The 15736-nt window shown below is 40.7% G+C and overlaps 2 protein-coding genes across 4 annotated transcripts; one reads left to right on the forward strand and one right to left on the reverse strand.

The window, feature by feature from the left end:
• Window positions 1-1962: 1962 nt before the first annotated feature.
• LOC106663117 (neuralized-like protein 4) lies at window positions 1963-8124 on the reverse strand. 3 transcript variants are annotated; one of them, XM_014387699.1, is made up of 14 exons: window positions 7829-8124; window positions 7610-7711; window positions 7434-7547; window positions 7042-7374; window positions 6544-6979; window positions 6390-6489; window positions 5860-6327; window positions 5599-5792; window positions 5125-5536; window positions 4454-5011; window positions 4301-4388; window positions 3553-4245; window positions 3311-3494; window positions 1963-2609 (listed from the first exon to the last, which is right to left on the reverse strand). In XM_014387699.1, exons 1-14 carry the CDS (start codon window positions 7976-7978, stop codon window positions 2122-2124), a joined length of 4320 nt encoding a protein of 1439 aa, XP_014243185.1. In that variant the 5' UTR covers window positions 7979-8124; the 3' UTR covers window positions 1963-2121. The 3 variants fall into 3 exon arrangements, with proteins under 3 accessions (XP_014243185.1, XP_024082725.1, XP_024082718.1); XM_024226957.1 differs by having other exon boundaries at window positions 6390-6480; window positions 7808-8124; XM_024226950.1 differs by having other exon boundaries at window positions 7808-8124.
• Window positions 8125-8467: 343 nt separating this feature from the next.
• Window positions 8468-15613, forward strand: LOC106663118 (large subunit GTPase 1 homolog). Its single transcript, XM_014387701.2, has 8 exons — window positions 8468-8674; window positions 10216-10338; window positions 11042-11166; window positions 11227-11822; window positions 14454-14936; window positions 14996-15192; window positions 15250-15356; window positions 15417-15613. Exons 1-8 carry the CDS (start codon window positions 8588-8590, stop codon window positions 15520-15522), a joined length of 1824 nt encoding a protein of 607 aa, XP_014243187.1. The 5' UTR covers window positions 8468-8587; the 3' UTR covers window positions 15523-15613.
• Window positions 15614-15736: the final 123 nt, after the last annotated feature.

Raw genomic sequence — 15736 nt, forward strand, 5'->3', positions numbered from 1 at the left:
AATTGAGATGAAAAAAAGTCAATGGCACGAGCGGGATTCGAACACACGATCTTCGGGCTAGATACGCCGCTGCTCTACCACTTGAGCTATCATGATCTCGATCCACTCGGACATCAACTTCCTATCTCAACCACACCTTCGAATTTTCCCTCCTTTTTGCCATTTTTCAAATGTCGTGTAATCAATTTGATTCTCGGCGACAAATGAAATGGCCAGGGAGAGCTTTGGTAAAGGATACTTCATTTTAAACTTATTAAATTCACTAGTTTCGTGGTCCGCTTGACCAATTAATATCATACAATTAATTAAGGTTTTTAGTTGAGATAAAAAAATGGCAAAAAGAAGGGAAAATTCGAAGGTGTGGTAGAGATTGGAAGTTGGTGTCCGAGTGGATCGAGGTCACGATAGCTCAAGTGGTAGAGCAGCGTCATATCTAGTCCGAAGATCGTGGGTTCGAATCCCGCTCGTGCCTTTGATTTTTTTCATCTCAACTAAAAACCTTAATTAATTCTAGTTGATGATGTTTAACTAAACAGCTTTTTGTCCTGGCGATCAAGAAGGAAATGCCTTCAGCCAGCAGTGCTAACACCACGTGCAGTAGTTGTTCCGTTAGTTCCTTCAACGTACTTGAAATACAGTCCCATTGGTCCAAATATTTCTCATTTGGTCATTACCAATTATCCTAGTCTTCCTATCCTCATCTATCTCAGACATTCTGTCCGAAGAAGACTGGTATTGTTTTTAAAACAGAATAACCCACCTGCAATGGTTTGGGATGCTTAGGGGCAATACTTTTTAGGGTATAAAATGGTGTCATTTGGGTTTTGTAAAGTGTAAGGGGGTAAGAAGGCCAAAATGCTAGAATAAAATATCAGGATTTATTTACAAATTCAGCTTTTTATAAATATAAATAAATTACAATTACAACAAATAATTTTTATTTTTTTCCTTTTAAAGCTGCATTTTTCTTTTTTTTAATAGATCGTACACATTTTATATTGACAATTATGTATTGTTTTACCCCTGAATTTTTTTGTTTGTTTACTTTGTTTAATCATACCAGGAATAAAAGGTTAGAAAATAATTTAAACGCTATGCTAAATGCAATTGCTAATATACGAGGGATTTTATAAATGTGTGTAGCTTAGAAGGATGAGAAAGCTCTGTCGCTAATGTTTATTTTTTCTTTCTTTTTTGTGGTTTTCTAAGGTAAATTGAAATAGATTATTCTAGAATTGAAATTTTTTTTACAACCTAGTTTCAATGGCTAAAGAGGTTTTCTAGGCGTCTACGACAAATAGGGGCTTTTTTTTTTTACCTGGGTAAAGAAGGCAGAAATGGTTACTGAATAGTACCGACTAGGAAAACGAAGGGCAAGAGAGAAAAAAACGCACGACCCAGAGAGAATTATTTAAAACAACACATCCAAAAACGCTAACACAATACAACAATTACACCCCCTCCACCCCAAAAAAAACTTCATTATTTCAATCATTCATATCAAAATTGTTCCAAAAACAAAAAACTTTCGACAATATTTATGTGAGGTTGATCAACAAAGAAATGGTTAATTTGTTGATTTTTAAAAAATGTCATTATGCCTTGAGTGGTTAAAAAATTAGAACAAAATCAGTCTATCGCTTAAATATAATTAAACATTAAATATAATAGTTAACTTTTTCTAAATAATTAAAATTATGTTATTTGGTTCACTTTTATGATGTAGCAGTGAGCGACTAAATAATACATTATAGGTTTCAAGTCGATAAACCTTCCTTATGCTCGGTAACTGCTACATTGCAAAAGGAAATTGCATACATTAATAAAAAGACCGTTTTATAAATTAAAAGATTAAAAATATTTTGTACTTAGGGCAAGATAGAATGCTTTTATTTTTAGGTACTTAGGTGCTAAGATTTTTAAAATATTAAGGACTTAATATTACATTTTTTTAAAAATAAAAACTAAAAATAATCAGTCTATTTTTATCAGGAGGATCACATAAATATCGTCGTAGAAATATATAATTTTTTTTTTTTTGTAATTAAATAAACGAACATTTTGTATTTTTATTTGGAAAGAGAAGAGAGAAAAGGGAAAAAAGAAAGGACGAAGTACGATTTAGTAAGGTTCAAGCCTGAGGAGGAGGGAGACGAGGATGGTAGCGTTTCTCTCTTTAGTGACCCATTCAGATGGTGAGGCTATTTTGTACGATCCGGGTCTGACGAGCACTTCAAGCGCCGCATACGCCGCCAGTGGCTCTTTCGTCTTTGGATCGACATAGGGGTGTTTGTGAAATGGTGTCAGGACGGGCGAGATTGCGAGCTGTGACGACTCGGCATCTTCGAGCTTGTGACCGGATCGCTTCTTGTAGTCGCCGCCCATGCCGAGCTCGGACGGCGTGAGGGGACGGCCGACATCGAGGGTTCGGCGCACGTCGCCGAGCAACACGGGGAGGTATGCGCCGTGCCAGACATCCGTGTTGGGCTGGTCGATGCGACGCTGTAGCGGGAGAAGGGTCCAGCCGGAAAGTTCGGACTTCCTCGGAGCAAGTCCGCTTGGTGAGCACGCCAGGCAGAAGCAAACCGCTTCCTTCTTAAAATACCCATCTGTTAAAATAAAATTAAAATAAATAAATATTACAAATGGGCTTTTTTTCAAAAACACCGGCACCCTGAGGGTTTATATGACCTCTGCTGTTGCGAATCTTCGTTTAAAAAAAAATATAAATAAATAAATAAATAAATCTACTGCTTGTTCAACTAAATCAACAACAATCAGTAATGATAAAACTGCACTGACAAATATTACAAGTTTGAAAAGAATTTTCAGTAATCTGGTCCCAAATCACTCTTCCTAAACCATAAGCAAGTACTGTCAACAATGACAATACATAAGTAATGCTGTCAGTACAAAATGGAAACCATAATAAGTAGTCGGTGATGACAAACCCAAAGTTAGTACTGACAACAGGTTTTTGTGGTCTTTCAGCTAATTGGCCAACCAATACCACAGCCAGAAGCGTAGATTAGTACCGACAGCTGAAGTATTGACAGAGATGACAAACCAAGTTACTACTGTCATTTATGACAATTACATATAATTAGCGTCGGTGATGACAAACTGAAAGTCATCAATGACAGCAAATTCAAGTAAGTACTTTGAGAAATGACAAGTACAAATAATGCATCAGGATATCAGGACAACGAGAACAAAAATTCAAATGCATCTCTGATCGTTCTATCCTAGATACTTGATCGTCAATGATGTACATTTGTAATCAAGACGATAAAATTAAACAAATACTCACTTGGCAGGCAGAGCGACGTCTTGAGCCGGAGGCAAGCCGTTAGGTAATCGCAAACTGGCTGTTTGACAGCTATGACGGGAGATACAACTGGTGAAATCGGCACGCTAGGCGCACTCGCGATCGGCAGGTTGGACACGCTTGGCGACTTGGCATAGCTGTCGTTATTCGTTGCCTTTTGCGATTTCTATCGGATAAAGAGATGATTAAATAAAGAAGTTTTTATTTTATTTTATACAGTATACCTCTAATATGAACGAAGTTACGGGGAGTGAGGTTGGCGATGTATGACTAGAGCACTGTATGTTTTCGTTCATCTTGTCCAACTTAGTCCTGAGTGTCTCGGCTTTCTCGCGTACCTCTAGGTTGCCCTTTTCTCGCGAGTCGGACCAGACGTGGTCCTCGGAGGACGGGCTGTGTAAGCTGCGATCAAGCCCTTCGCTCAAGATGCACACCTGGTCGCACATCCCGTAGAGGTCAACTAGTGGGATCGTTGCAGACTGCGGTATGTCGGACGCCGCAACACCCTGGTCTTGACCGTTTACGTACAGATGGAGCTGGTTGTTGCCGTCAACTAATATACCAACCGTCTGGCCGAGGGCGAGCATATCGAGGTTGACGCCGTACTTTGACTTGACCTTGTGGCCGTTGTGAAACACAGAATCACCGGATATCACCCATGTATCCTTTTTGAGTCCGAGCGCCGTGACGGGGAGCGAGAGTGAGATGACGGATTCGGTCGTGATCCCGATGCTCAGCGAGGACACCCAACGTGGGTTGAGCGATTCGATCATCACCTGGAAAAGCATCCCTCGCTGAAGTGGACGTGACATAAGCACGAGGCCTTGATTGTAGCTCGAGACACGTTTCGCGGCTAGTCTGCTCTCAGACACTTGCACATTCCGACCGTGACATTCATGAAAAACATGCGGCATTGCCTGTAAAATTATTTAAATAAAACAAATATATAGATTTTTTTTTTTTAATATTTACATCTATTTCGTGTATTTCTGAAACGATTTCACCATCCTCGATGCTCTTGTCCATCTCGTCGTTTCTCTTGTCTTCTGATTCTTCCTCACTACAAGGTGATAAAAAAATCATTAACTTAATTTGATCATCAATGTAATTAATTGTGATAATTACATGGTTGTAGCTTTGTCACAGGGAGATTCAATTTCCAAGACTGCAAGCGGAGCATCGCCATGTCCAACTGCGGATCCGCCCTTGCTGATGAGCTTGACACCACATGTTGAACCATACAGCTCCATTACTACGAAAAGCTTCTTTGGTACGTTGAAAGCCGCGACACCCTGGTCGGCCCCGTCAATGTAGAAATGGATCGACGAGTCTTGGCAACGTTTCACGCCAACTCTGTTGCCTGGACGGAGCCAGTCGAACGATGTACAATAGTTCATCTTGACGACGTCGCCGTTCGATATCAAGTTGTTCCCTTGTACGTACCAAGTTGTCTCTTTGACCGAAGACATCGAATGCGGCAACGGTTCGACGGGGGCGAACGTAGTGACGCCGAACGACAATGACCCGGCCCAGTGTGAAACCCAAGTCTCTATGAGCACTTCGAACAACTCGCCATCTGTCAGAGGCATCGCTGAGAACGCCAGACCCGCCGACGGGCTGTCATGAAGACGAGATGCCCTGCTTTCAACGATCCTGATACCCTTTCCACACACATCATGCCACCTTTAAAAAAAAATATTAATATTAAAAAATAAATTCCTATAGTTAATTTAGTAAGTTCTCTAATGTAAGTTTTTTAATCCATAAAATACATAAAATATAAAAATGGAAAATACTTGTGTAGAAGATGCTGTGTAGGAAGCACAGTCGATTCGGACACCACATGGCTTTCAACCTGCGGGACGCTGGTACTATCATCGATGTCGACCATCGCTTCGGGATTGCTCACAATGGAAACCTGGGCACACTGGCCATACAGGTCGATTACGGGGTACACAAGCTCTGGGAGTCCCCGGCACGCTTCGCCCTGGTCGACCCCGTCAAGGTAGTAATGCAGCGATGTGTCGTCGTGACGCTTTATCCCTACGATGCTGCCCGTCTTGACCTTGTCGAGGTCGAGCATGTACCCGTGGCCGAGCAGCTCGCCGTCCTTCATGATGACATAGCCCGAAAGCATCCATGTGTCATGGTCTAGGTCCGTCATCGTACCGGGGAGCTCGAGGTCGTCCGGCTTTATCGCTGTCACACCTGTTTTTTTACAAATAAATTTAAAAACCATTTTTTTTCAGATAGAGGAACAGTGCACTAACCTACTTCTATCGACCCGGACCAACGGTCAATAATCCTTTCGACAACAACGGAAAACATCTCACCAGGTCGTAACGGTCTGCTCGTTATAACGATAGCGTCATTGAACTCAACCATGGCATGAGGCCTGAGCGCCGTTTTACCATTGTTCGTCAGTCTCGCATTTGGACCGTGTACCGAATGGAAATGTATGTCCCTATGGGAAAACAGTTATTTTTTATTTATTTATTTATTTTTTTTAAAGATTATTGGGAAATATTTACTGGTAGAACATAGTAGGTGTCGATGGGGAGCAGCAAGGACAGTGGGATACGATGGTTGCCTGTGTAGCCTGGCCGTAAAGGTCGATTACGGCATAGAGATTACTCGGCAGTCCTGTGCCAGCCTCACCTTGGTCTTCTCCATTGACAAGGAAATGAAGAGAGCCGCCTTCTCGTATCACAACGCCGACTCTATCCCCAGCTTGTAACTTGTCAAGGTTCTGCCCATAGTCATCAATGACGGATGTGCCGTTGCGCATCACGCCATTCCCAGTCATGATCCACGTCCCTGAACGCACGTTGGTCATCGTTGACGGGTACTCGAGCTCCGTGGGGAGGTGAGTTGTCACGCCGATTTCAATCGAGCCAGCCCATTTAGTCACCATCTTGTCAATCTTCACTTCAAACACCTCGTTTACCTTTAACGGCCTATTCGTCAATACTACGGCATTGTTAAAATCATCAAGCGCCCTGAGGAGAATAATTTTTTTTTAATTTGTACGGTTTTTTTTTACGGTATGTGTGTTTAATACTTTGGCCTGTGAGCAGTCCTTCCATTGTTTATCACAGCAGCATGAGATCCGCAGTTGGGATGGAATGTTAAACTATCATCAGCCTCTTCTTCTGTAATGTCTGGACATATTTAATATCAAAAATCAAGTTAATTTTTTTCTTTCTTTTAATTACCATTTAAAGATTGAAGGACGTTTTCTCGTAGGACGGTGTTCCTTCTCGTTATAAGGTTCTGCTCTTCGCGCTCGTCCCTGTCAACTATGGTCACCTTGAGCGTCATGCCGTACAGATCGACTACACCCCAGATCGGGCTTGGGACTTGGGAAGCGGCGACACCCTGGTCAAGGCTGTTGATGAAGTAGTGCAGGTCGGCATTGCTCTTTCGCATCATGCCTATCCGATCGCCGATCTTGAGGTCATCGAGATTAAACTCACCGTATTCCCGCATCGACGATTTCCCATTCGTGAGTATCCCGCATCCCGACATCATGATGGTACCAGTACGCATGTTGGTCATGGTTGCCGGAAATTCTATAGTCGCCGGGTCATGTGTTGTAACGCCGACTTCAATACTGCCCGACCATTTCCCAACCAAACGATCTATCCTTATCTTTCAAACAAAAAAAAAAAAATTAAAATTAAATTTTAGTCAAATATGTATATATATAAAACCTCAAAGAGTTGATCGTCGACGAGAGGTTTGCTCGTCATGACGACGGCGTTGTTGAACTCATCGAAAGGACGTAGACGCTCGGCGGAACGCCCGTTGCAGGAAAGCTTGACAAGACTGCCGGTCCTCTCGTGGAACCTGAGCCGCTCAGTCGGTACGAGGCGGAGCGGAGTCGCCTCAGGTTCAACCGGCACGAAGAGATCATCGGGAGCCTTCGGACATATTGACACCTGGGCCACCTTTCCGTAGACATTAATAACGACAAATACCCTACGCGGTATACCAGTCGCGGCCACGCCATACGTCAGGCCGTTCATGTAATACTCCAACTCGCCCTTTAAGTTTTTTCAAATTTGCGTTAAACAAAAATCAAATAAATAAAAAAAAATCTTACATTTCTCGTCCTGATGACTCCGATCCGATCACCTTCAACCACCTTGTTCAAGTTTAAAGGGTAAGCACCGTCCAGCGTACATCCATCTTTCAGTATGGCTTTCCCTGATAGGATCTACAATGATAAAAACTTTTTTTTTTATAGATGATTCTTTTTTTTGTTTTTTTGTTACAGACCCATGAGCCGTTGCGTAAATCTGTCGCACTGGCCGGAAAACACAGTGAACTTGGGTCGCAAGCAGTCACTCCAATCTCGATGCTGCCGATCCACGACTCATTCTGAAAAGGTAAAAAAAAAATATTTATGATTGATATTTTTATGGGTCAATCATGTTATTGACTTAAGCCTCACAACACCCCCCCCCCCAATATTACATATTTGACCGTGTCAATTGCCTTTTTGTCGACGGACACTTCGAAGAGTTCGTCGTCCTGGATCGGCTCGGCGCTGAATACGAGTCCAAAGTTGAACTCGGACGCGGTCCTAGTCGCGGTCCGTCCGCCCTCGCTGAGCCGTACGTGATCACCGCACCTGGCGTGGAACATGATTTCGCATCCTCACCGGCGTCTTTGAGACAAGCACCGGAACCCGGAACCCAGAACCCAGAACCCGAGGAGCCCGCACCTCGGGACGCCGGACAGCTGATCGATAATCAAGTAAAATGAGATAAGAGGCTTTAAACTGACTCTTGATAACCAGCCTATAAACTTTCCCATCACTGATAAAAACAAAACAAAAAAAATTTAAAACAACAATAAAATATTAAATTTAAAATATTATAAAATAATAAAAATAATTTTACAATGTCAGGAACAATTAAAAACGAGGAAATGATCGAAATATTAAGTAAACAATAATGGTAAAATTGCGGAGGGGGCGCCATTAACACACCGATCTACTATAATCAAAGAAAACACATCAAAACATCCTCAATTCTTTTTTATTTAAAAAAACAATCATCCCTATAATTATATATATTTAAAAAAAGAATTTTTGTGCTTATTTTGGGTTATAATTGTCCGATTGACATTTACAACACTGTTGGTCGTAACCTCGCGTAGAGTGTCACGCTGTGTCTTAAGTCAGTTAATCAAAGTCGTTTTAAGTGGTAAATACCCAAAGTTTGACCTAAAAAAAACCTAAAATTTTGCAAAATGGGAAAGAAGAAAAAGACGGGCTTAGGACGTGCACTCGTCAAGGACAGGTTTTCGAACAGAGGGCAGAGGAAGAACGACTCCATGGTAAGAAGTCTTAAATCTATATTGAATACACAGGTGACAACCTCTCCTGGTATTTTTTGCCGACTTGGGGTCCTGATTGTAGTCAGTATTGATCATATATGGCGGTTTTATAAAGAGAAAGTGGTTCCAATCGATCATCGAAAGCGGAATACTAAAGAAAAATCATTTAAAAGTCTAGCTCATATGACAGACTATATTGATCTTGTGTCCAGTCAATAGTTTTATCCCTCAACCTTTTCAAATATTGACCTGTGAAAGTTCCTACCTCTCCTTCTTGATCTATAATTCTGTACTGATGTAAGGAAATCAATAGAATTTCTGGACCTTTTTCGTCCCCACTTGACCGCTAAGATCTCTCTCCGGTCCCTTAAGAAAATGCTTCTTTAAAAGAAATCATAAATACTGAAACATTTTATTTTTAGTAATTCAGGTAATAATAAAGTGTATAAATTGGTTTTTGTAATAAAGGAAAACTATTTTACTAAGGATGTCATCGAAAACATCCACATTTCTCGCCGTACATGACTGCCACCACATAAATTTGCATAGTTCCAATAAACTTCGGCGAATACCCCACTGCCATTCATACCTCACTTTTGCTTTTCCCCATACCCTTTCAACGGACTGCGTATGTGCAAGGGTGGTCGGGTCGACAAAATTGAGATAGTGGTTCATTGTCATATGGCGGAAACTAAAATCCTGGGATAATGTTTCGTACGCCTTCCACTGATTGGATATGTCAGACCCAGCAGCGATCACGAATTGTGTGGGATGAGAGTGGCAGCCGATCTGTCCAGAACAGCGGTTGAAAACTTTTTCTCGTTTCGCAGCAAATGCCACCAAAAACCCACTGCTGTGGTAAGATTCTCCCGGTGTTCTCACAGTGATTCATAAATTCCCACAGTGCATTTGGGGCCACCAATGCGCAAATGTGTGCTCAAAATAGAGTTCGCACAGGCTTTGTAGTTGCACAAATCAACGAACGTGTTATGATTTATACTTAACTCTCTTTCACAAAATTTAACGCTTACCATTTTGTACGCCCAAACGTATATGAACAGCACGGTGGTCAGATATGGCAGTCTTGAGCCAGTTAGATATGTGTTAATTCTTAAAGTAATTTTCCGCTTTGTAGCACCTCCACTTATCACGCGATCCTGTCAAATGCAGCCTCGCACAGTTAGTGGAAGAATGCCCTGTTCCTGAAGGAAACAAACTGCCATTTCCTTGTTTTGATAGCGTCAGATAGTGCGAAAAAAGTTCATTTTTTTAACACCGAACTCTTTGATAACGTATATAACTGAGTAAGATAACGTATTTCATCTTGTTTCTAAACATAAGGTAAGATAGGATAAGAGTGGAAGCCCAGAGACCTGACCTTTGACTTTATTTCTTTCACCGAGATAGGTCGAGTGGGGGGAGGGACATGCAAAAGGTTCATATTTCTTTTAATGTATTTTTCAGAAAAATATCCCCTTTAAGATAGTCAATATTGACCTGTTTGATATGTAAGGTTTTTATTTTGTTTTTTCAATTGACAGCTGCACACCGCAGAGCTGAATGACGGCTATGACTGGGGCCGTCTCAACCTAAGGTCGGTGACAGAAGAGTCGTCGTTCCAGGAGTTTCTGTCCACAGCAGAACTTGCCGGCACTGAATTTCAAGTGAGTATGCTCATTTGCCAATATATTTGGTAGGTTTGGGGATGTGGTCCAATGAATGTTCTGGCGTTGAAACTACGCCAAGCTTTTGATGTTTTATTTTACCTTCCTCAGAGCTAGATTCTCTGTCAGTATTTAACATTGTTTTTTCTTCTCAACATGTATAAATATTTTTTATCTTTTTATAATTTATTATACTATATACAATATTTTTTTTTAAATAAAAATTTAAATGTCTTTTACATTCTTATTTGTGATCATGAGATGCGGTCTGGTGTGATGTAGGTTTTAGAAAAACATTTATCGTGCCAACGTTTCAATCTTTATTTAGATCATCTTCAGCGCTCAAAGTATTTGTTTTCTGTGTAGATGTGTCATTCTTGCGTGTTGTGTTGAGAGTGGTCACTAAATCATCATTAACTAACGGTCACTAAACACCACACATTTTACATTCTGACTTTGTCTGTGATAATAGTTTTTAAAAACTGCCATTTATTTATTTATTAAAAAACATTGTATTTAGTATGTGAAATGCCAAAAAGAAAATTTATTTATACATGTTGATAGCAGAAAACCATTTTAAATACAGGCAGAGAAAGTAGCTCTGAGGAAGGCGAAATAAAACACCGAAAGCTTGGTGCAGTTTCAACACCAGAACATTCATTGTAATTGAGGTCTTTTTTTTTTTTTTTTCTTCTGAGTACAGGCTGAGAAGTTGAATGTCGCATTTGTCAATCCAAGTGTCGGAATTGGAGTACTTACTAAAGAAGAGATGGCACAATTCCAGAAGGACAAGGAAGAGAAAAAACACCTTTTGAAAATTCCCAGAAGGTTGTTTACATTTCTTTTTTTTTATATTTTTAATTTTAATTTTTTTTCTTTTTAATTCAGGCCAGAATGGAATGAGACTATGACAGCTGATGAGGTCCAGGCGAAAGAAAAAGAATCGTTCCTCCTCTGGAGGCGAGGACTTGCATCGCTTCAAGAAGATTCTGGGATCATACTCACCCCATACGAGAAGAATCTCGAGTTTTGGAGGCAGCTGTGGAGGGTCGTCGAGAGGAGCGACGTCGTCGTCCAGATACTCGACTCGCGTAACCCGCTCGCGTTCCGTTCCGAGGATCTAGAGTCATACGTCCATGAGGTAGACCGGCAAAAGAGGAACTTACTACTCGTGAATAAATCGGACTTCCTTACACCGGGGCAGCGCAAATTGTGGTACGAATATTTCACGTCGGCCGGCATACGGGCCGTTTTCTTCTCGGCAACCGAGGCGGCTGAAAAACTCAAGGAAATTGAAGAAGAAGACGAAGAGGATAATTTAATCACAAATCGACAAGAAGACGTAAAACAAGAAAAACAGAACGATTCAGCAGATAAAACGGCATGTGATTATTCTGACGCCGATAATTCTGATATTTATAATTCAATGGTTGAAAACGACCACCCCCTATCTGAACAGTTAAAGGACCTGACTGTAATGGAAAGTAAGTACAGCAATATTAACTCTACTATTTACTATCTATTGACTGAGTTAGTAGTTACTAATTAGGTCAATATTGTTTTATATATCTCATTATTTTGCAGATTTCGGCTAGTACAGGTCAACATGATACATTAGTGTAAGGCTTATTTCTTTTTTAAAAAATGATTGAACACTCACTCCATCATTCACCATTTCTAAGACTTAATTTTACAAAATCGCATTATTGATTATCTATTGATTCAGTTAATTCAATATTGATTCATAGATCACATTATTGATCATATCATCAATTGTTTCACAGTTAGCATTATTATCTATTGTCTGGGTAAGTTCAGTATTGTTTGACATGCCTTGTTATTGAGTAGTCAATTAAGTAATTAAGTCAAAATTGTTCAATATACATTATTGTTGTCAGCCTTAAGGTGGCCATTCACGATCGCTCCAAATGGAACCGCGCCAAGCCGTACAGCTCCATTTGGAAATTTGAGGGGCATTCACGACCGCTCCACAGCCAGTCGCTCCGAACGTCATCTAGTGAATTACCTTCTCAAAATGGATGACGATCTCTTGTGCTACGCTGCTGTTTGTTTATATATTAAAGGCAAAAAACCAAAGAGGAAATGGTGTAAGAAGTGGCTCCTAAACAGAAGTCGTAATACCCACATCAATTTGGTGAAAGAACTTTCCCTTGAACCCGCTGATTGGAGGAACTATTTAAGGATGGATGAAACGTCTTATTTATTCATTATATTTAGTGTTCTATTGACCAAATTACTTCTTTCAATTATTAATCTTTTTTGTAAGGTTTTAATTGAAATGAAAAAGCTAGTGCCACGAGAGGGATCTGAATCCATGGCCTTTGGCAAAAAGAGAGAAATTTTGAAAGGTTGTAGGTTGAGATGGGGGGTTGGTGTCTGAGTGGATCGAACTATCGAAATCACGATAGCTCAAGTGGTTAGAGCAGCAGTGTATTTAGCCGAATGTTGTGGATTCGAATCCCCTCGTGACACTATTTGCATATTTTCATTTCAACCAAAACATTACAAAAAAAATATTAACTTCTTATTTATTCAATTAATTAAGGTTTTTAAGTTGAGATTAAAAAGTCAGTGTCACGTGCGGGATTTGAACCCACGACCTTCGGCTTGATACGTTGCTACTCTACCACTTGAACTATCGTGACTTCGATCCACTTGGGCACTAACTTCCCATCTCAACCCCACTCTCGAATTTTCCCTCCTGTTTGCCATTTTTCAAGTCAAAAGAAGTCACGATGGCTCAAGTGGTAGAGTAGCAACGTATCAAGCCAAAGGTCGAGGGTTCAAATCACACTCATGACACTGACTTTTTTATCTCAACTTAAAACCTTAATTGAATTGTATTAATTGGTCAAGCGGACCACGAAAAATAGTGAACTTAAGTCTTATTTATATTTACTCCAGCTTGTTACCCCCTTGATTAGAAAACAGAAGACAGTCATGAGAGAAATCATCACTCTGCATGAAAGGTTGGCAGCCACTTTACGATTTCTCGCTACAGGGATGAACTATGAAGAACTTAAGTTCTCAACTACGATTTCTGCTCAGCGCTTAGAGGTTATCAATACTGCATCTCTCATTGCATTTGTTATCCTTTGTTTTGAAAAGATCGACAAACTGGTTGAGGACTGAATTGCTTTTATTTCGATCATGGTAATCATTGACAACCACTTTCCATAAACATGGTAAATTTTCATACAATTCAATCACCTCAACAATAAAATCTCGATTGGATGTCATTGTCAATAAATAATAAACGTTTTTGACTTTTTGAGAATGTACGCCGGAGATGTTCGCTCAGTGACAGAAAGACGGAGACTGTGCCAAAAAATGCTGGTTTTCCCATTCACGAACGCACCATGCCATCATCGTGCCGTAGATGTTTGGAGTGGTGCGATGGAGTTTGGACCGGTTGAATATTCGGCTCAGCTGGGCATGCCAGTTATTTTGCCATTGACGTGATTTTTGGAACGGCGTCGCTCCGTTTGGACTGCTAGGAGCGATCGTGAATGGCCACCTGTATGGCTATAATGTTTCATAAATACATTATTTATTGACTTAAGGTTAATATTGTTTTATGATTGCCATTGTTGTTTGTTCAATTATTGAGCAACTTTGGCAATATTGTTTTACAAATCTCATGAAAAATGGCGAAAAGGAGGGAAAATTCTAAAGGTGCGGTTGAGATAGGAAGTTGGTGTCTGAGTGGATCGAGGTCACGATAGCTCAAGTGGTAGAGCAGCGGCGTATCTAGCCGAAGATCGTGGGTTCGAATCCCACTTGTGCCATTGACTTTTTTATCTCAACTAAAAACCTTAATTAATTGTAATTGTTTGATATATCCCATTATTGCCTTGCTTTAACAATTGGGGTGTTATTGTAATAATTGACTGGGTTAAGTCAATACTTTTGTTTATCATACGACATTGTTTATGTATTGACTGGTTGAGGTCAATATTGCTCACCTGTTATCGCTCTTTATTCTGGGTCAATATTGTCTATTAAGGTGGGATGATGGCACTTAATAGACATGCCTTAGATCAATTATTGTTTTCATATTGACCTGTTTTGTTTATTAAACTTTTTTTTTTCAGATGGGAGAAAACCTTGGGATTTACTCGGACGGGAGGAGCTCATCGATCTTTTTGAGAACATCCTTCCAAAAGACTTTGAAACTCGCATACCCGGTGTAACTACAGTCGGCCTTGTTGGATACCCGAATGTTGGCAAGAGCTCAACGATCAATGCCCTCATCGCCGGGAAGAAGGTTTCCGTGTCAGCGACGCCGGGCAAGACAAAGCACTTTCAGACACTGTATCTTACGAAGAGTGTCATGCTCTGCGACTGCCCTGGCCTCGTCTTCCCATCACAGGTTTCGACCAAGGCGGAGATGGTACTCAACGGGATCCTTCCAGTCGATCAAATGCGAGACCACGTGCCGCCGGTATGCCTGCTCTCCTCGCTCGTACCGAGGCATGTTCTCGAGAACAAATACTCCGTCATGATACCGAAACCGCTGCCTGGCGAGGACCCAGGGAGGCCGCCTACGCCTGAAGAATTCCTCAATGCTTATGCCTGTTCGTATTTAACATTTTTTAACCATTTTGTTTTTATTTTATTTTTTATTTTATTGAAGATTCAAGAGGGTTCATGACACAAAATGGCCAGCCAGATAATCCGAGGGCGGCGAGGTACGTTTTGAAAGATTTTGTACAAGGGCGACTGCTCTATTGTGCTGCACCTCCCGGTGTTGAGCAAGATGAATACCATAAGTTCAGATTGTCAGATAAAAAAGTGCCATTTCCTACGCCGCAGGCTACACGGGCTATACGGGTAAAACTACATAGTAATAAAATTTAAAGTCGATTTTTAATTGATTTGTTTCTCAAGGTGAACAACGTAAATGGGAATGACGTCGACAGCAGTTTCTTCCGCAAGGACACGCCCGGCGTGCATAACAAGGGTGTTGTGAAGATCATGCCTGACGGCGTACAAACGTAAAAAAAGTAAATAAAAATTAAAGCTGTTTTCATTCACAGGACTTTTTTTCTTTGCAGATTTGGAGTGCAGACGACGACCGGCGCCAAGCCTTGGAAAGACCACTCAGCCAAGAGGAACAAAAGGGAGAAGTTGCGCCGAGTCTACAGGCATTTGGACGAGTGATCATCACGGGTGATAAATCGATGTTTTATACTGTACATAACTTCGGGTCCTCATGTATGAACTATCAATATACAATCGATTGTTTATTTAAGTTTTTTCTTTTTTTAATAAGCGTTTCCTTAACAGTTTGTATACAAATGTCACAAACGGAAGAAAAAATAGTATAAACAAATTCCTTTTAAAATAAGAGTTTATTATAATTCATGAAGAAAAC

Source organism: Cimex lectularius, unplaced genomic scaffold (assembly GCF_000648675.2).
Source record: "Cimex lectularius strain Harlan isolate CLEC.00 unplaced genomic scaffold, Clec_2.1 scaffold14, whole genome shotgun sequence".
NCBI lineage: Eukaryota > Metazoa > Arthropoda > Insecta > Hemiptera > Cimicidae > Cimex > Cimex lectularius.

Excerpts from the sequence above, each read along its gene's own strand:
- LOC106663117 (XM_024226950.1), bottom strand. The coding sequence starts at position 7,978 with ATGTTCCACGCCAGGTGCGGTGATCACGTACGGCTCAGCGAGGGCGGA. Across the intron at positions 4,246-4,300 it reads CAGAAATACACGAAATAGAT|GCAATGCCGCATGTTTTTCA; the intron begins GTAAATATTAAA and ends ATAATTTTACAG. Across the intron at positions 3,495-3,552 it reads TAACTTCGTTCATATTAGAG|AAATCGCAAAAGGCAACGAA; the intron begins GTATACTGTATA and ends TTTATCCGATAG.
- LOC106663118 (XM_014387701.2), top strand. The coding sequence starts at position 8,588 with ATGGGAAAGAAGAAAAAGACGGGCTTAGGACGTGCACTCGTCAAGGAC. Across the intron at positions 8,675-10,215 it reads AGAGGAAGAACGACTCCATG|CTGCACACCGCAGAGCTGAA; the intron begins GTAAGAAGTCTT and ends TTCAATTGACAG. Across the intron at positions 15,357-15,416 it reads ATGCCTGACGGCGTACAAAC|ATTTGGAGTGCAGACGACGA; the intron begins GTAAAAAAAGTA and ends TTTTCTTTGCAG.